At 42.0% G+C, this 20,697-nt stretch overlaps 1 protein-coding gene across 1 annotated transcript in view; it reads left to right on the forward strand.

The window, feature by feature from the left end:
• Nucleotides 1-343: 343 nt before the first annotated feature.
• Nucleotides 344-20,697, forward strand: part of MYO3B (myosin IIIB) — a 346,577-nt gene continuing 326,223 nt past the window's right edge. The window contains exons 1-6 of the mRNA XM_064484895.1: nucleotides 344-430; nucleotides 4,293-4,476; nucleotides 5,207-5,341; nucleotides 14,582-14,686; nucleotides 14,922-15,021; nucleotides 17,601-17,677. Coding sequence (XP_064340965.1) covers nucleotides 4,330-4,476; nucleotides 5,207-5,341; nucleotides 14,582-14,686; nucleotides 14,922-15,021; nucleotides 17,601-17,677 — 564 coding nt within the window. The 5' untranslated portion in view covers nucleotides 344-430; nucleotides 4,293-4,329. The remainder of the gene's footprint in view (nucleotides 431-4,292; nucleotides 4,477-5,206; nucleotides 5,342-14,581; nucleotides 14,687-14,921; nucleotides 15,022-17,600; nucleotides 17,678-20,697) is intronic.

Genomic DNA, 20,697 nt, shown 5'->3' on the forward strand with positions numbered 1-20,697 from the left:
TCCCTTTCACTCCAAACTGCTCCTGGCCCTACTTTGGTCAACTCTGGCTAGTTCCATGGGGCCCCAGCCCTGTCATGCCCCAAACACACACAAACATAGGCAGAAGTGCAGTCTCCCCTCAGGGTTAATGTTCTGGCCAAGAGCGGCTTTTCAGCTGGCAGAAGGGCTGCTCCAGCTGCCTCCCCTGAGCAGATTAGCACCACCTTCATAGGGCTGACTGTTTAATCAATCATCAGAGAGTTTATAGAGTCACGTATTGATTTTAAAGAGAGAAGACTGGCAACCCGATTGATGTGCACCTGTTCTGTTACACCTTTATTTAACCTTGTCTCTGAATGCCCAGGTCAACGTGATGGGCATGGCGGAGGAACCTGACTGGTCTGCCTACCGCTCACTCACTATTGGTGCCGACTGTAGATGAATCCCTCTGGTGAGTTGTTCCTGTTTTGCAGGGATTGCTGTCCATTAGATCTGTGAGGCATGTAGCCTCCATGTGTTTGAGGGTATTTCCCCCGCATACCTTGTCAATAGTTGGTGTAGCTGGTCAGAAATAACCATTGTTAACTAGCTGACTCCCTTCATTCTATTCTGTGGAGCAAAGGTCCTGGGCCTAGGGAGGCCTGGATTCCCATGCCTGTCCTGCCTCTAAACAGGTGGGTCACCAGTCTTGGATTCAGTTTCTTCATCTGTAAGTTGAGAGTCTGTTGGCTTTCTAGGACTTCCACAGGCTAGGGAGCTTTAACAGCAGAAGTGTGTTTTCTCACAGTTCTGGAGGCCGGAAGTCCAAGGTCAAGGTGTCAGTGGGATTGATTTCTTCTGAGGTCTCCCTCCTTGGCTTGCAGATGACCGCCTTCCCCCTGTCTTCATGTGGTCTTTCCTCTGTGCATGTCTGTGCCCTGATCTCATCTTGTAAGGACACCAGTCATGTGGATTAGCTCCCCCTGCCTTGTAACCTCATTTTACCTGAATCACCTCTTTAAAGGTCTTGTCTCCAAATGCAGTCACATTCCAAGGTACTGGAGGTTAGGACTTCACCATATGAATTGGGGAGGATACAGACCATCCCATAGCAGGGGGTGAGGTGCCGTTGGTGCAGGGTGCTCAATCAATGGTTTTCTAATGCTCTGAGGAGACCCCTGAGACTCGAGTGACCAACTGTCTTGGTTTGCCCAGTTCTGAGAGGTGTCCCAGGACACGGACTTCCAGTGCTAACCTGAGGCAGCCCCAGGCAGACTGGAGTGGTTGGTCACCCCGTTGGTCTCCTGAAGGAGGCACAGGACAGGCACTTGGTTCCCCAGCCCGCCTCAGCCGGAGCTGTACTGCTTCTCTCAGTTTGTCCATCAGCATTCTAAATGAGATTTCATTTCACAGAAGGATGTTGTGGCCAAAAATAATTAGCAAACCACTTGATTCGATGGCCTCTGCAGTCTTTTCCCGCTGCCACATTCCCTGATTTAATTTCACTTGCACACACACACCAAATTCCAGCCACTGGTCTGAAGCACGTTACTGATTGGAGAAAAATGAATTTGGTTCTTGTTTGGTGTGTGGCTCAGGGTGAAATAAAACAGCAGGAAGCTCTGTCAAGCCTTGCCTGTTCTGAAGCCCAACTTGGTGCTGGGCCCTTGTGATGGCAGATGACACTCGCTGAGTGCTCACTGTGCCCACTTTATTCTATCATCATCCCCTCATCCTCACATAGTGACTCTGTGAAGTAGGATGCAGCAGCACCATGATGGGGCGCAAAGAGATGAGGCTACTCTCAGAGCTGGTCTGGGCGGGGCCTGGGTTTTGCAGGCAATTTGACTTGAGCGCCTCTGTGTCAAGGCACTGAGCCCAGATGCAAGTGTCCCTTCTGGTGGGGCCACAGGGACCGTCTATGTAGGCTGATGGGCCCGGTTCTTCCCTCTAGAAAGCACATCTCACTCCCCTCTGTATCCCTTCTTGTCTGGCCTTGACCAGCACCCCTAGCCAGTCCACTTTCTGCTCTTGTAGAAGCTGAGCCTAGAGGAGTTCTCAAAGTGTTGAGGGGTTTTGGTGACCTTGCAATAAAGGACACTGAAACATATGGTGCCAAAATTATTCCCTTGCTAATTCTCTTTTATGTCTTCTGATGATGTTAGGGAAAAGTTTGTGCTAGTCTTTTTAAAATAAATTTTTTATTGAAGTGTAGTTGATTAACAATCTTAGTTTCAGATACATAGCAAAGAGATTCAGTTATACATATACATATATATATATATGTATTTTCAGATTTTTTCCGTTATATGTTATTACAAGAAATTGAATACGGTTCCCTATGTTATGTACAGTAGGACCTTGTTGTTTATCTATTTTGTATATAGTAATGTATGTCTATTAATTCCCCAACCCCTAATTTATCCCTCCCCACCCTTTCCCCTTTGGTAACCATAGTTTGTTTTCTATGTCTGTGAATCTGGTTTGTAAATAGAATTTTTATCTTTTTTTTTTTTTTTTTTTTAGATTCTAGTCTAGAGATTTAGATTTGCTAGTCTTTAATTCCACCCTGTCACTCCATGATCTTCCTTTCTCCAACAGAACAGAGGGCAACAGCATCTGGCTGGACTTGGACAACTATTGTTTTTAGCATAATCATCTTTTTTCAATAATTTTGATATATGGCAAATGATTTAGGGAAGGGATATAAAGTGCCTTTAAAGGACATTTGTTTGTATGCAAAAGCAAGTAATATACATGTAGTTAGTAACTAATAGTGCAGGTAATGTACACATGTGGCAAAAATTGTGAAACACCTGGTGAGAAAGATTGATTTTGTGAAACGCTGGCCAGGAGGAAAGGTTTGTTTGTTCCAATCTTGAAATAGTGGTTGAAAGGCAGGAGGTGTGTGTCCAGTTGACCATTTATGGTCAGTGTCTCAGCCCAGGGTGAGCCTGTACTGGTCTCTCGAGGTGCTGGTTGGAGGACCCTTAAGAGCATGGTACACCTGCCAGGTGAACCCTGGAAGGACAGATTCCCTTCCAGTATCAACTCCACAGCTATTGGGATTTTGTTTTGTTTTGTTTTGGTAATGGTTTTCAGTATCTTTGAAATGTTCCCATCAGAAAGAGTAAGGATAAAAAGTAGATTTTTGTTCCAAGTCAGAAGGCTGTGTCTTGAGAGACTGCAGTCTAGAAGATAATTAGAATTAGAAGTACAAATTGGATTGCCCAGCGTGAGGCAGAAGTGCTCACCCTGGGCGGACACCCAGCCACGGTGTCAGGGTTGAATGCTGTGGCTCGTGCTGTTGGAGCCTGATGGCCCCTTCCCTGGGGTTAGAAGCAGACTGGGGTTGGGACCCTTCTAGCCTGGGAGCAACGGGGCTTTTTTGTGGGATCAGTCTCGGGTGACTTTGTTTGCCTATCAAGCTTGCTGCTGGTACTTAAAAGGTCTTAAACTCCACGGAGCTGTGTCCTTATTAAATCAAGTACTGCTAAGGCAGAGTGAGTTTGCAGCTTCAGGTTAACCACTCAGTGCGATTCCCACACTATGCTGTTGCTGTGTGGATGGGGCCTGGGCTTGACTAATCCTTGCAGGACCCAAGACCTGGATGGCAGTGGTTACTGTGCACTGACTGATGCCTGGTACGGGCACCAGATCCTTCTTCCTAACAGCCCAGACTTTGCACATAGAGGCTGGATACTGGATTCCAGTGACCATCAGGGAGGCCTGGTCTAGGTACTATAACCTGGGCACAAAGATCTTAGACCTATGGCTTTCAGCCATTTTCACTGGCAGCAAAAGCAGCCACCACTCAGCAACCTAGAGTGATGATTGTCTGGTCATGACTGGACCTCCTCTTTGGCCATTTTACTCCCTCCTGCAGTGTGAATATAATCTCTCCTTTTAGAATTGTGTTTTCAAAGATGTTTCAGAATCATGTCCGCCACCTCTCTGTCTTCTACCCTCATGTCTTAAGGAGGCTTCAAATCCCTTTTAAAAAAATCTAGTTAAAACAGAACAGGAAAAGAAAACAAAAGTATCACAGGGTTGTTGGTTAAGAAATAAATATATTTTTTCCCATTAAAAAAAATTGACATATAGTTGATTTACAATGTTGTGTTAGTTTCAGATGTACAGTAAAGAGATTCAGTTATACATATACATACACATATTCTTTCTCAGATTATTTTCTGTTATAGGTTATTACAAGATATTTAATATAGTTCTCTGTGCTATATGGTAGATTGAAAAAAAATATTCTTTTTTCAGAAGCCCACTGGTGCTAATAATCCTGTGATCTGCTGCACATAACAAACTCTTCTTCCCACCAGGAAACATCTGTATGGATTGTTTCATTACAACCCCACAATGCTTGGACTTGAGTCACTTCCAGATCCTACAGATACCTGGGAAATTATAGAGACCATAGGTAAAGGCACCTATGGCAAGGTCTACAAAGTAACTAACAAGAGAGATGGGAGCCTGGCTGCAGTAAAAATTCTAGATCCAATCAGTGTAAGTAATGGTTATAAATTATAACCACAATATAGTGTTTCATGCACACTGAGCTTTCAACTTCTTTCCTGGTTCTATGGATAATTTTCTAGGGATAATGAAACCTGACTTAAAATCTCAAAATGAGTTATACGTCCTCAGATCATCTGAATGAACGGACTCCATTTGGAGTTAAAACTGTCCTTGATTTTCCCTTTTTTGTCCATTTTACTATTGTTTTGGTTTTGGTCCCCTGGGCTCTTCAAAAGTTATTCTCTTGGAAAGAGTGATATATTTGGCTTATACAGAGGCTGGTCTCTCAATAAGTTACAAAGTCATCCAGACTTGTGGTATTCAGTCATCTTACCTTGGCATCCTATTTCAGAATACTGAACACCGAGGTTATAATGCTGTGCACTGTTTTGCACAGTGTGGTTATGTGCCCTATCCTGGTTGGGTCCCTTTGAGCTATTTCTCCATAATTGCTTTGCATATTCAGACATTTTTAAATTAAAAAAATCTTTATAATATTATTAAAATATATAATGAAGATATTTTGTTGATATAATAGTTAGAAAGCTTTAGTTGGGCTCTAAATATCCAGTGTTAGGTTTTTTCAAGATATGTTAATGATGCCATTAAAATGCAGACTAAATATGCTTTATTAACTGGTTGCTTGATCATGATATCATACCTGTACCCTTCCCCACACATTATACCTAATCCAACATGCATTTTGTACCTTGTGTAGGATATGGATGAAGAGATTGAGGCAGAATACAACATTTTGCAGTTTCTTCCAAATCATCCCAACGTTGTAAAGTTTTATGGGATGTTTTACAAGGCGGATCACTGTGTGGGAGGACAGCTGTGGCTGGTCCTGGAGGTAAGAGGCTCCCATTGAGTAAACAGCAATTCAGACAGAGTGCCAAGGGCAAGCAGAGCCATTGTTGCCTAAATAGTAGAAGACACACATTTGGGGAGGTGGTCCCTCCTGCATGTCACAGGTACCTCACCAGATGTGGTGTCCTCCTCCGCAGTTCTTACAGGTAGTCTGTGTGCTGAGAATGTTCACATTTCTCTGCTTCAAAAGTTTAATAATCTTTTCTTCTAACAGAGAAATACAGTTGGAAATGTTATTTTCTACCCTAAGCTGGAAACATTTCATAGAAAACATGTTCCAATTGATTGGAACATGTTTTCTAAAACTGTTAACCCAAGGTTTTCTCGTTTGCCAAGTTTGAATCAGCCCATTTATGTTCACTAATCATCATCTTAGGTTGGATTCCCTGAAAACAGACTCTAAGAATTGTGTATGGCAGGGTATTGGAGGGCTCCTGCAGGAGCTAGACCTGGAAGGACGTGAGGAAGGTGGGATTAGGGAAGGGAGACACTGAACAGCAGTGTGGTTGCCACAGAGGTCTCAGCCTGTCCTCAGGGAGACAAAGGCCTGGGATGCTCTTGCAGGGTTCTCCTGGATTTTATCTCTGCATCAGATGGTCACTGACTGCATGCCACCCTGGGAGGGGGTGTGGCCTTGGGGGAGGCAGTTCCCTGTAGCTGGGCACAATTCCTGGTGAGAGGTGCCACTGGGACCTGGGAACAGGGAGCAGCTGATATTCCTGGCAGCATGTGCTCTGAAGGGAGCACCACTGTATCCACTGTAGTATTGCTTTTCTTCTCCCTTGTTAATGGGTATGATGCAGAAGAGTCTGTTCCTTACAAGTCCAGTTCCTCCACGGGCCTAAAATGGCAAAGACACAATGACAACATATGAAATCAGTATTTTTGGACAGCTCTGTTATATTGCCTCATGCTCACTAGGCCCACCCTGTTCTGCTCTGGACTCCACCCCTCTGTGCCAGCATATGCCTCCATGCCTGAGGCCACACATGTGATCCAGGAGCCCAGGGACATATGTGAAAGCTTTAAGAGAGAAGCAACAAAGGAGAGGCCAGCCCTCGATTCACCCACCATCTGGGGTCTCTTGTCAAAACCTTCCACCTGGCTCTGGGAGGGCCTGAGCATGAGACAATGTATACTGGCTGCCGTAGCAACCATGTATGGGGAATTCATTTATTCTGTTCCAGTGGGATAATCTGCAGGGAACCTGTCTTGAACTTTTCTGTCACATCAATTGCCTTCCTCAGAATATAAAGATTTAAGGGGTTTTGGTTTTCAGAAACCATCTTTGTCTGTTTAGTTGGCTGTTAAGTCATGTAACACATTCTCAAAGTATCATCTTTTGGATTTTATTATTTCCTACCCCTCCCTGAGAATATTACAGATTTTACCCTGCCATTGAAGCTCTAGAATAACATTAGTTTTTTGAATGCTGATTTTTATGAGACATGGAAAGTGTCGTTTCCAGGGTCTCTGATTATATTCTTCTTAAGCTGTGTAAGATCTCTGTGTTTTAAACCTCATTATGATTTGATAATGTTAAGTACAGTGACCAAGAAGTCTTAGTTTCTTTTCATTTTACCCCCTGACTCAAAAAGACTCTGCATTCAGACATAGAAAACTGGAACTTCCAGGAATTTTCCAAGGTCAAAAAAGGGGTCTTCCCTTCCTCCATGTCACCAGGTGGGCCGATGAGCTGCTCAGATCTGTGATCACCTTGAGAATAAATGCTCTTCCTGAGGAGGAGTGACCAGATATAAGCCCAGAAAGGGCCACACCTGGCCTTGAAAGATGAGAAGGAAGCCAGAACTATGAGCTGAGCCTTGTACAGATGCTTCCCTGCAGACTATCCTTGCTTTTCAGGGTGACGACGTGCAGATAATGAGGTTGCTCTGGCACACTGAATTATTCATACCTCAGCAATACAATATGCTGCTATTGTACCTTTTGCAGGTTGTGTTGGCCCATGCCAGAGTTGATGGCATGGAGAACCAAGTGTTCTCAGTCTCTTCTGTCCCAGAGTGGTCTGTCCTTGCCAGGCTGCTGGGGATTAGGTTTTGTTCAGTGCCTCCAATATGCTTATAGATACAGGGATTCCTGGGCTCCTAGAGGTGACCAGAACCTTGGCCTTCCTTCAGGTCACTCTCCTAGTGTCCAGTTGATGAAAGGAGACCCAGAGAAGGAGTGACATGCCTATGGTCACATAATGAGTTCCATGGCAGAATTGGAGGAAAACCACACTTCAGCATTTTTCTCCCATCATGTGCTATTGCTGTCAGTGGCACTGCCTTTGGAGTCTGGGGAACATTGGACCTCTGGTTGGGATGGCAGTAGTTCTGTTGCCAGTGACTAGGTTCTTTTCCTGCCCCAGAAAGAATTCAGAGACAAGACGTGGAAGTTAAAAAAGTAAAGTGAGGATTTATTAAGGGATAGATAGAACACTTTCAAGGGGAGAGCAGGCAGACTCTCATGAGGGACTGCCCTGAGTTTCTTTGGCAAGTTGTTTACATAGAGTGTAAAAAATGAATGAGCAGAATATTCATTGGGGAGGGAAGGGTTTGGGGTCATATTCCCTGATTTTCATCCCAACTCCACCTTTCCAAAGGGAGGAGGGATTTTTGTCCGTATTTAGCCTGGATCGAAAGTGTCATGGCGTCGTTGCATGATGGATACTTCTAATCTGCAAGGCTAATTTTATTGAAATGAGGGCATAATAAGCAAAATGTTACGTTCAGACACTGGAGATTCCTGCCTTTTGCCCCCTTTCTTTTTTGGCCACTTTCCAGGCCACTTGCCACCTCAAAATGGCTGCTTATGAGCCCAGAGGTTCCTGCTTTTCTTTCTTTACTCAGGGGCTCTTCTTGTTTACATGATGTATGGTTTCCTGCATTTGTCTCTTGCGCCTCCTGTTTGCCCAATTCCTGCCATTTGGCCTGCGTCTCCCTTTCTCTGCTCATATCTAGCTATCTGCCTGCTCTAACAGTTTCTGATCACACATACACACACACCTCCAACACATGCAGAGCAGATGATGACAGTCCTTGGTCATAGCACCTTGACCATGTTGCTCCATCTGCAACCTTTTTTAAGAGTGCCTTAGGAGACTTGCACAATAAAATTATGATCCATTTAATACTGTCCCCCTCATCCTGTGTGTTGAGATTAAATTTATGTTGCCTTTGGTCTTTCCTTGTCAAATACGATGAAAGGACCAGTGAGAAGCTATTCCACAGAGCAATTCTAGAGGATAGAAAAATGTTATCAATAACCCTCTTAAATCACTACAACTCTGAAAACAAAAGCAAATAAATATGTCATTTCTGAAATTAATTACTAATTTTTAGCAGAAAGCAAGGCAAAGCTTTCTTTCATGACAGATACCTACTATATGAGAAAGATGTGGAGAGACAACACTCATACATAATAATATTTTGGAAAATTTGTGAATAAATTTTATTCTAAGTTAATATTAAATCTGAAAAATCTGTAAGTCCTATCGTCTCTTACCTAAATGAAATATAATAAGATATAAGACCTTTAAGAAAAGCACAGTACTCAGAAAAAATACCTAGTATGTGCTAAGACATGAAATACGTTTTTCCTTTTTTCCTTTTAATATGAAACCTTCAGTATGTAAATACTGTTCATTTCAACATGAATCATCACATGTTCAAATGAAAAGAATTGGTTTAGGGTTTAGAGTGTTAATAAATAAGAATGTAAAGTAAAAACAAAAAAACAAAGGAACAGTCCTTATATTTTAAAACCAGATAAAAGAATCATTTTTTAAATCTGTTTTTCCCCCCAGAGATCTGTGTATAAGTTCAGTATCTAGAAGCCAGAGGGGGAAAAAGATACTTCTGTTCAGCTTTTGCATTTTACTTAAGGCTCTAAAAAGTCTAGTCTAGGCCCCAATATCATTGCAAGTTAACACTTTAAACCATTTTCACCCATCGATAATGTGGCATGAATCAAGTGAATCATATTAGCAAAGCAGGGTCACAGCGGCACTCTGATGGTCTGGAGCGTAGCCCTGGGCAGTTCTCATTGGTCAGAGAGGGTTGGAAGATACTGGAGCACTGAATGCTGCTGACGCAGATGGCAGGTTCCGGCAGGGTTCTAAAATGAGAGTCACTGGCATGCTGGGGGCCCAGAGGAATGTGCAGAACACTTGGGAGTGGAGAAGGGAGGAAATTTGAAATGCAGCTGAATTGCATGCTATATCCGTGTGCTGTACGTGCTCAGCAAAAGCAAGAGTGAGAAGCCAAGGCATGGGAGTGATTCTACCCACCCACCATTCTATGCATGTGCCCTGGAGAGAGCCTGAAATGGGAGGTGGAAGTCTTGGGCCCTCCTCCCTCTCCTAGTGTGAGCGTCTTCCCAACCTGCCACCCAACCTGCCAGAGATTTTTACCTGCTATCAGTAAAATAAACACAATCTATCTCAATAGTGTGGAGGAAAAATCATGTTTTGGCCTGAGAGGTGGGCAGTGTCCAATGTGGTCCTCTCTAAGGCATCTTCTAGAGTAATTTTGACGATCCTTGACTTTTTGCTTTATGCCCTCTGTAGAACCTAACATCCTTGAGAGATAAAGTGCACTGAACAAAAGGGACTGAAAAATTCTTAATTCTGCCCTCTGACTAGGGCAAATCAACATGCCAGTACAGTATCTACTTGAAAGTTGGAGCTTTGACTAGAATAAAGCTCTGATGATTGTGTTGCATGGGCCATTCTTTAATAACATGGAGGAAAGTTGATGGCTTATTGAGCAAGGAACATTTTATTGCTTGAAATTATGACCATCTTAGCAAATGCACACACTGTGATTGAATCAATATTCAGTGATGTTTTGGAAAATAGATGTGGAATGTAAATGATTTTTCTATTTTTCTTGGTTTGGAACAAAATGTTCATTAAGTTCTAGATGCATCCAGCTGCCACATTTCCTGAATGCTGAGGGCATAGGGAAAAAGGCAGGGATGGGAGATATACCTTTGTATTTGAATCTTATGGCTGGCAGAGTGGGCGGAAAGAAAAGCCTGCAGGTGCCAACCCTCAGGGGTAGGGTAGGAGGCTTGGCTGCCTACTTAAAACTCTAAGGGGAGTATTTTATTTGAGGCATTTAAATATAATTCTTTGTCATGCTTTTAAAATATTCAGTCCATTTCACTGAATATTTACTCTTATTAGACAATTGTCAGTATGTACCTGCTTTCCTTTTTTATATCCAACTACCCAAAGTCCTTTCCCTGTTCCCACGGGCTGCCCTTTTAAAACCTTGCTGGTAGATTTATCAGCTTCACAGGACCACTTTCTCTAAAGGTGCCCTGGGCAGTTTAATTACGTTTCTGTGAACCGCAAGAAGTCAGACAGCTCTCAAACTCTGACATTTAGTGAACAAAAGGCACCGATTGAGTCTGATCCTTTTGTTGTTCTTAAATCCACAGCTCAGTTTTGATCCTGCTGACAAAATTGCTGCTCTTAATCCTCCCATAGGTTCCAGAGCTGTGAAGGAAGTTTATAAATTAGCCGCCTATATAAAATACCACTGAATAGGCTCCTATTGCAGAAGTGGCCAGATTTAAAGTAGGGCAAATTTAAAATGAGGTCTCAGGGGAAAATTCCAGGGTTGAGTTAGCTTGACTCATCACCCAGCATTTAATTTTAAGTTTTCTCTGGGTAGAAGGTTAATAGCATGCTTGCAATTCAGTAAAGCATGTGTCTCCCTTAGATGGAAGCCAGGCTGAGGAGTGGCTCTGATGAAGGTGTTAAAGTGCTTTGCAGGTCTGTTACTGCTTTGGCTTTAGAGAATCAACGAACTTTATCGATATTCTTATTCTCACAAGATCCCTAGATTCTGTCTCTTCTTAACTTTTGACATCCAGTTGGTCAGAAATTCCTGTCAATTCTGTTTCATAAAAGCCTCCCTTTTCTGCCCCTGATTCTGCGTCCTCAAGACTATTGACTTTCTGACCCTGCTTCTCTTGATTGCTTCAATATCTCCTACTAGGTGTCCAGCTCCCAGGGTCTTCCTATTCTGCCCACCCTCCAATCTGCTACCAAAGTCATCATCTTTCTAGAAATCTGAACAGAGACCTCTACCTAAAACCTGTCGATAGCTTACCATTCCTATCTAATGGTGTATTACGGTATTATGAGTGTGTGTATAGTAATAAAGCCCGTACTCCTTAGCAGTGCACACCTGTCATCTCCTGTCCCCCACCTTTCTTCCCCATCCCCCTGCTCTGGGAATCTGGCCCTTTGTCCTAACAGTAGCAGAACATTTAGAGTTCACAGACACACAGACACAGACACATATATACACATGCAGACAGACACACACACCTCCCTCAGTCTTTTGTGCTCCCTTCCTTTGCACACACAGTGTTCCTTTTCCAGGGCTGCCCTTCTTCTCGTTCACTGGCCATAAGCTCCTTTGTCCTTTGGACTCACTGTATATGTTCCATTCTCTGGGGAGATTTCCCAGACTCTTCCCTCTTCACCCTACCTCAGCAGGGACTGTGATGCATTCATGATGCAGTAATGGGTCATAAAAACTGGACAGTCACACACTGTTGAGAGCAAAGAGGTAAACTGCTTTTTGATAACTGAACTCAACTTTGTCCTTGAGCCCCCAGCCTGCCTAGAGGAGACAGCTGATTTTAACTCTTTCTGTTAAACTTAGTCCACTGAGTGGTTTCTTTGGGAAGGGTCAAGTTCTAGAATTTATATCCCATTTCACAATCCAGCTCAAAGCTTAGTCATTCGGGTAGGAACTTCGTTCTCTAATGGTTTTCTCTTTTTCTCTTCCTCTTTGCTTCTCTGGGGTGACATCTGGATCTGGATATAGCAAGTGCTCATGTAAAGCCATGGCAGTGAGGGCAGGGGCCTCCAACTGTGTAGTGACCCCTGAGTCCTTCTACTGTCCGCCTTTGGTGTCTCCCCATGTCCCTGGTCCCTGGTATTCCTTCTTATCATGAAGTCCTCACTGTCTTTCCTTCTTATTTAATCCAGCCTTTTCCCTGTCCCCAAATGGGGCATAAAGTTCTGAATCTCCTGCAAGTCATGAACAGGCTGTAGGGAACTGTTACAATCCCAGGCTTGCTGAGTCTCACCATCTTCTGCTGTCATTCCCACTCAACATGGATACCTCTTTGTTGGCACGAGGCTCCTGTGAAGGGGTCTCCCCTTAGATTCCCAAATAAAGACAGCTTCATAAGAAATGAAATTTCATTATCATTATTCCTTTATACAGACCTTCTCCCCAGGAGGAGGCATCCTCACTCTAACCTTATTCTCTCAAGCTCTCCAAGCTCCGTGCCGTCAGCCCCAGAAAGGCTTTTCTGTTCTTGGATTGAGAACGTCCCTTAGTTCATGTCCTACATTCTTTCATGATCATTATTTGACTCTGGGGTGAATTCTCCAAGTTTTGTTCCTTGAAATATGGAATCAAATTTGGGGAGTCCTGAGAAAATTATTTTATGTTTGTCAAAAGCTTAGCTTTTAAGACTATTCTATGAATCATGACACTGAAAATGCATTCATTGCTCAAGAGAGTATTAGATTGAACACTGAATGTTATTTGCCCTTTCACGGTCACGTAAGACATAGTTGAAATCAGAAGACTGTAGAATCCTCTGGAAGACATTACCCTGGTACTCAACATTAGGGACGTGAGTGATCAGTGTTGAGTTACAAGTTATACCTGTCGTTGATAGAGAGTGGATTCCAAGGACACTTTATATAATCCAAGACTCATGGGACCATTATAGCTCTCTGTGTATTTCACTCCATCTTCAGAGATAGTAATTTTTTTCCTAGTTTTGAAGATTTCTAATTCTGTATTAGATTTTAAGTCAAATACTGTTATTTATGAGCAACTTAAATGGTAAACACATGGGCAGATTCAGCTCCAGGTTATCTTGATTGTTAATGTGTGTGCAAGGTCTCTGCCTCATATGTAGCTGGGAATGGTACACATATCAAACAAAAACATCTGTGCACCGTTTGTTAAAACATTGCAGATGTTCACAACTAGAGTTGAATAGATCCTAATGTATTATTATCCTAATAAAGAATTGTCTTCTTTTAGGAAAGGTGCTAATCTGTACTCCCTCAGCTATCCTTACTTAAAAGTCAGTTGACTCAGGCAGCCACAACCCTGGGGACTCCCCTACTGTTCACTAGTTAATTCCCAAATTGCAGACAAAGTGGCAGGAGGAACCAAGGTCTCTAAAGCAGGGTCTTAACCTTTAGAAGGACCAGAATGGCTCTGAGAATCTGACAAAATCTCTGAATTTTCTCCGCAGAAAAATGCAAGATGCATGTACAATGTGCTTCCTGCAATTTCAAGGTATTTCCATGTCCTACTCACAGCAGTTAAGAACCCTTGATTTAAGATGGCATGTTGCAAACCCAAACCTGCACATTGCCTTCTGCAGTTAGTAAAAATTATCCTGGAAAACCCTTAAGGTGCTGTGAAAGAATAGTATACCTGGTTTATGTACTCTCACATCTCAGTAATACACAATACACAGCAAAAAGCAAATGTGAAAGATATGCTTTTACAGTGTTTTTAATTACAAGGGAAAATAAAGAAGTGCATAAAGTTGCTGAACTCCTAAAGTTGAATATGAAAATGTCGAACGCACATGTGCGGCAGCTTCACTCCATACATCTGACATGCGGTGTCAACTCTGCAGAGAGCTGCTGGCTGGACTTCTGATGCTGCAGTGCCAGCACGGGAGCCGGGGAGGTTTGAGATAAAACTTACTTCCTCCCACATATCAAAGGTGTCCATCTCGCCTCTTTTGGTCTTTTTTTTTTTTTTTTCAAAATGCATGTTTTTTTAAAGATAATATTCATGTAAAATGAAAAATATCAGTCACCATGATTACTTATATACTTTCTCTTTTGAATTTCTAAATAATGACTTGTGCTTTTATATTTCACTTGACAATTTAAAAAATCGACTTCTTGGATGTGCACTTTCACTCATAAATCATCACCTTGAATAAATACACTCACATACACACAGACTCACAAAGAACTAGATTTGACTGTGTAATGGAAATTTGAAATTTAATTGTTCCAACCTGAAGTTTTGTGATTTGCAAATTTACTCCATTGGGTCAATAATCAGTAGCCTTTTCTTCTTAACATCTTTTTCTTTTCTTTTTGTCTGTGTTCTGCTGTCTCTCTCCCCGGCACCTCCTCTTGCAGCTGTGTAATGGGGGCTCCGTCACCGAGCTGGTCAAAGGTCTACTCAGGTGCGGCCAGCGGCTGGATGAAGCAGTGATCTCATACATCTTATACGGGGCCCTCTTGGTAAGCACGCCCATCAAGCTGGAGGCAGAAGGGGCAGTTTGTCATTGTTTGGGACCCCATACCATATTAACAAGGGGAAACTGCCTTATGGTCTGCAAGGTGTACAGTAGCAGGGAGGTGTAGCCAAATGTGGACTTTGATTAGAATTTCAATAGCATGGTAATTGTTTAAAAGTAACGGTGCAAATTTTCCCTTTCTCTTTCCTGGTGTTTGGTGATGGTGGGACACCATGCAGGGCCTTCAGCATTTGCACAATAACCGAATCATCCACCGTGATGTCAAGGGGAATAACATTCTTCTGACAACAGAAGGAGGAGTTAAGCTCGTTGACTTTGGTAATGACTGTTTGTCGTTTGTTTTCTTGATGTGTGTGGTTTAGCCAAAGGCAACAATTTATTGCAATCTCAGAAGACTGGGGCCTCTCTTCTACACCAAAGGTGGGGGTGCAGTGGGGGTGGGGGGACTTTCGAGTCCCACACAGGCTGGAGGGTGAGGGGTGCACCAGATGGATCACCCTAGGAGATGCTGTTTGTTACTCTATTTTCAACTTTAGAAGCAATTTTATTAAAGATAGAATATAAAAGTGTTTCAAAAGAATTTGGCGGAAAAGCTTGGGTTTTCTGGGAAGGATTTCACATCTCAGGGCAATCATCTATAATTTACATTTTGCCATTTCTTCTTTTGCATGTGAAAAGAGAAAGCAGTTTGGTCTTTCAAATGACTTTCTCTAGCCTTAGGCATACTTATCCCCAGTGAGCAGAAGGTAAAATAGTCCTTTGGGTCTGGAAGCTAATATCCATTTAAATTTTGATTATTGCTGCTACCTGTGAGGCTGCTTGAACTGGAAACATGAACAGGAAAGGGAAGTGTGAGAGAGCAGTGTCAGAGCAGTGTCACCTAAGGCCAGAGAACTATTAAATATCTCCTTGCAACATTAGTGGATTGATAGTCGCAAACCAACAAACCATTTGGCTTTCCTTTTTAAGTCTACTGATTGGTTTAATCTTCTAAATTAGTTCAACAACAGTTAGTACTTCAGCATGATTGTTATAAATAATGAGGAACCATTTACAGAAGCACTTTAAAAATGTTCTTTATCAATAGCAGCATAGTGGGAGAAAAGATTGATGATTTTGAATGTTCATTGTTTTACTGGTAAGAAGAAATTCAGTGTTAAAATGTATCAGTGAATAATTTGCTCAGAAGAAATTACCCCAAAGTAAATGAAATTACATTAAGTGTACTGGTCTATTTACTAAAAAACAAACCGGAAAAAATAGCAGAGGGGCACTTTGCTCAAGTCTTAAGCTCCTCTTTCTAAGAAATGGTATAACTCTGCGAATGTGCTGTATGCATAACATCAGACAGATTTTGCACAGAATCTGGGAGCAATGAATATGTTATGTGGGAAAGAGCCTAGAAGGATAAGGATGGAGATTAAAGCTGATTTATCCACTCACTAGCTTTGTGATTTGGCATGAGGGTGAAGGCTCCTAGTCTTCCAGCAGAAGGTTCCTGATCTTCCAGTTGCTGTGAAAGAAATGTCTAGAAATTAATATCAGAAAAGTATAATTTTTAGAAATCAAAATTGTAGTGGAGAACTTGGTAAAATAGGAAATTTATCCATGGCCAATAGAGTTTAAAGAGCCCTCTTTGGCTTCCTAATAAAGAATAAGAATGCAAATGGTTAGTACAACAACTATTCTCCCACCAAAACAATCCATAGGTCTTTGGCAAATCTATGCCTGATGTTTTCAAAGGTGTGTTCTTTGCTGATGAGTACACATATCCAGGTTTCTAAGTTCTCATCGTCAACAGCACCTTGTCATTCTCTTAAGTGCTGAGTTATACTTCTGCTTGGTATGAAAGAATACCTTGTATTTGTTAAAAAAATTTAAGTTTATAAATTCTTTTCACATTTGTTCTCTTACTTGGTATTTAAGAAGAACACTTTGTGTTAGGTCTAATGAGTAGCATTATCCCCAGTTTGAAGATGAGAAAACTGAGGCTCAGAGTGCGGTTGTCTGCTTGAGGTCATGCAATTAGTAAAAGGCATAATTGGGGTGGAAAACAGGTCTTTTGATGTCCAGTCATCCCGTGTACCGTTACATCCCTTGTGGTAGAAGAAGAGGGCTGGCTGAAGACTAAGGCAGAGTACATTGAAATTATATTAAAATTCAGGTCCCTAGCACTGAGCCCTATATAATAATATTATTAGTCAATTTCTTTTTCCATTTGACAAGTATGTTTTTCTTGACAGGTTTCTAGGCTTCTAGGTAAGATAAGGCACTGAAAACTTTTTATGTCTACGCTGACGCTCTATTATAGATAATGCACATCCATTTTCTTCCTCCCTAAAATAAGCACCATTTTAAGAAAAATGTCTTGTGACTTTTTTTGGAAATATAATAGGAAGATATTTGGGGTTGATCCTAGTTCTTGTTGTTTTCTTTTGATTCCACTTCTGCAGCAGTATAGATAGAAATGTTCATTAGGAAAAAAATATTCTAGTGATTTAGATAGATTGATGCATCCTTCTACACTGCAGTTGGCAAACTATAGCCTGTCAGCCGAATCCAGCCAGCCTCCTGTTTTTGTGTAGCCTGTGAGTGAAGAGTGATTTTTACATTTTCAAATAGTTGGGGAAAAAATCAAAAGAAGAGTATTTTATCACACTTGAAAATTATATTGCATCCATAAATAACATTTATGGAAACACAGCCACACTTGTTTGTTTCTGTGTTGTCTAAGTTGCTTTTGCACGACAGTGACAGAGTTGAGTAGTTGTGACAGAGCCTCAGGCTCACAAAGCCTAAGATGTTTACTATCTGACCCTTTATGGAAAAAGTTTGCCCATCCCTGGTCTAGCATCATCCTCTGCTCACTGCCCAGTTGTGACACCCTTTTCTCATAGGTGTCTCAGCTCAACTTACCAGTACACGTCTACGAAGAAATACGTCTGTTGGCACCCCGTTCTGGATGGCCCCTGAGGTAAGCAGAGGGCATCTGTTTCTTTGTGTTTGTTGAGAGCGTTGGTGCTTTGCCTTTTTATGGGAAATTATGTGCCACAAAACTTTCAGGAAGAAGAAAATCCTTTATTCTCATTGAACTGTGAGAGTTCTGGTGAGTGATATTGATGGCACTTAATCTCAGAAAAGCAGGATTAAGTCATAGCTGGCCCATAAGATACCTTCATACAATACCCTCTCCAGAAGATGCGGCCCTCTCCAAGGGTCGTGACTTGTCAAGTTCATCCAGCCTTTGTGTAAATTAGAACAAATCACCTTCCCTGGGTAGATGCAGCTCCAGTGACACACGGCTTGGTGAAGACAGATTTCAGCTCCAGTTGGCCTTCAGAACTATATGCCATGGGCCTGTTTGTTTTTTTGTTACCAGATACATAGAAACTTCTCTTGTGTACTTTTTAAGCTCTTTAGTAAAACCTGGGATTTGGTCCTAATTTAGTTCTGGCATCATCACAGAATCCTCTGATAGATGACACAGGTAGAAGTTTGGGGTGTCTTTGAGCTAGATCTGCATACCCTGAAACACAGGTACAGCTTGGTTTGTCAGGTCAGCATTTAATTCCACAGCACTCTGGCATGTGCCCGAGAGCAGCCCTCTGGTATCCAGCAAATGGGTTCTTTAAATAAGAGGACTCAGGCAGTCATCCCCTTAGTGGTCTTTTCATCTTCGTTTGTCTCCATGCTGTCCTTCCTCTGTGTGACTACCATGGTGGTCTCCTAACACAGTAACCGGCTCACACCAATATGCTCAGATTTCTTACGTCGTCTTTGGCCCTGTCTTTCCTACTTGGGTAATGCATAGACCTATTTAGAGAAAAAGAAAACTCCTGCAGATTTGTGTTTACTTAAATCTTAAATGTTTCTTAAGTTGGTTTAAAAAAACATGAAACTAGGTAGACATTCCTTGCCGTTTATATTTATAGAACTGTAAAACCCAAAGGGAAAAACATGTATTATGAAGAGGGGAGGGTATAGCACAGTGGTAGAGTGCATGCTTAGCATACATGAGGTCTTGGGTTCAATCTCCAGTACCTCCATTAAAATAAAATAAATAAATAATTACCTAATTACCCCCCGAAGTTTTTTTTTAAAAACATGTATTATGAAAAAACTACAAAACCAGCGATGTTCAAATAAGCAGCTTTAATTTAATGTAACAAATCACATTGTTTTGTGAAATTCAGTTGTCCTCTGCAATATGAATATGTTTCAGAGCATGATGGCACAGATTATTTTGAGTTATTTTGTTATCGTTACTACCATGCACCCATATATGGTGACTCAGTTCTCCCCCTACTTTACTTTTTCAGCGAGAGTGATCTCTTTGTTCAAACAACATCTCCTTTGGCCTCTAACTGGTACATCTCTGTTGGCTTGGTGCCAGTTTAATAATAAACATAAGTATGGGCACCAAAATTATGTGGCAAATGGTCATACAGATTATCTGGAAGGTGTTTTTACCACAGCTTCTCCCATTTTATTATTAATAAAATTATCATTGAAACAGAAACATAAAAATGGTCACAGGGATCTCATGAACCCTGAACCTCATGGGAGACACTATAGGACAAAGTCAAGACTCCTTTGGATGGAGAACAAAGCCCTTCATATTCCAGCCTCTACTCAGGTTACTTTTCCCTAAATTACTTGTTTTTAATGCCTCAGCAATAGTGAACAACAGATAATTCTCCAAACCCATCCTTATGTATCATTCCTTTAAACTCTTCTGTTTATTGTTACATTATCTGGAGTGGTCCTGGGAACTTAGGAGCATTATTCCTCAATCTTCAAGTTTCATCTCAAGTGCAACTCCCCCAGGAAGCCTTCCCTAATCGTTGGCCAACCCTGAGGCTCTTTTCCCTAAATTTCCACAGCAGTCTTTACACCCTCCACTAGCAAACCACAACCATTGTATTGTAATTGTGGTCTAGCAGGTCTCCCAACAGGACTACAGACCCTAGCAGGGATTTGGGACACCCAGCTCTCAGCATAGTGCTTAATACAAAGTAGGTGCTCAGTAACTGTCTGTTGGATAAATGATACGTTGTTTAAAAAAAAAAAAAAAGCCGAAGGAGAAGATGAATTTGGAGGGTAGTTTGAGGAGGGCTTTACAACTACTGGTACTAGCAAATTTCTCTGTAGACTTTGATTAAGTTATTACAAGAAAGCATAACTGAGGCCCCTTGTACTTAGAGCAGCATAGCTCAGAAGATGGTGTTCCCATTCCAATCCACAACAAAAAAACAAAATACAAATCAGAAAAGCCTGCCCTTGGCTTTGTGCATTTCTTACGAGGTGCTTGTGACTTTTCCATTTCAACTGGGTTGAGTCAAATATGTGGAGTGTTTCTATTCGGGGCAACTTAGTGGTCCATGGTGAGGTTCTATTGCCCAGATTGCCTGGAACTGGTTCCCTTCTTATCAGGGAAAAGCCAGTGTTGCATCTTGCCTGCTGTAGTGGATAAATTGGGGGGCAGGCAGACTACAGCGTGGAGACCTTGACAGTGCCTTTCAGGACAAGTGCCCAGTTGCCATGTGCATGCCTCAGAGATTCTCTCAGGATGTGTGCTTGCGTCCAATACACTTTGGGACCCAGGCTGCAGTTCCTGGGACTCAGGCCTACACAGTCCTCATGTTTTTATTTTCCAAATAGAGAAATTAACTTTTTCCAACGAAGCATCTTTTTGCTCCATAACCCTCCATAAGAATGTCCACAGGGAAAATCTTCCATTTGTCCACTCGATTCAACAAACATTTATATTCTCCCCTGTGAGCAAGGCTTTGGGTCAAGAGGAGTCCTTTAGGGTATAGTCAGCAAAGGTTCAAATGAACATCGTCTTCATATGATGGTCTCAATAGTGTATTGATCCTAATATGCTTTCACTTCTGCTTGTGTGAATAAGTGGTGTTTAGATCAAATATGACAACAGTGCATGCAATGCCAGTGTCGTGGAATGAAACCATTGTAGGCAACCCGTGCTTCTAC

The sequence above is a fragment of the Camelus dromedarius genome, chromosome 4 (genome assembly GCF_036321535.1).
Source record: "Camelus dromedarius isolate mCamDro1 chromosome 4, mCamDro1.pat, whole genome shotgun sequence".
NCBI classification, from domain to species: Eukaryota; Metazoa; Chordata; class Mammalia; order Artiodactyla; family Camelidae; genus Camelus; species Camelus dromedarius.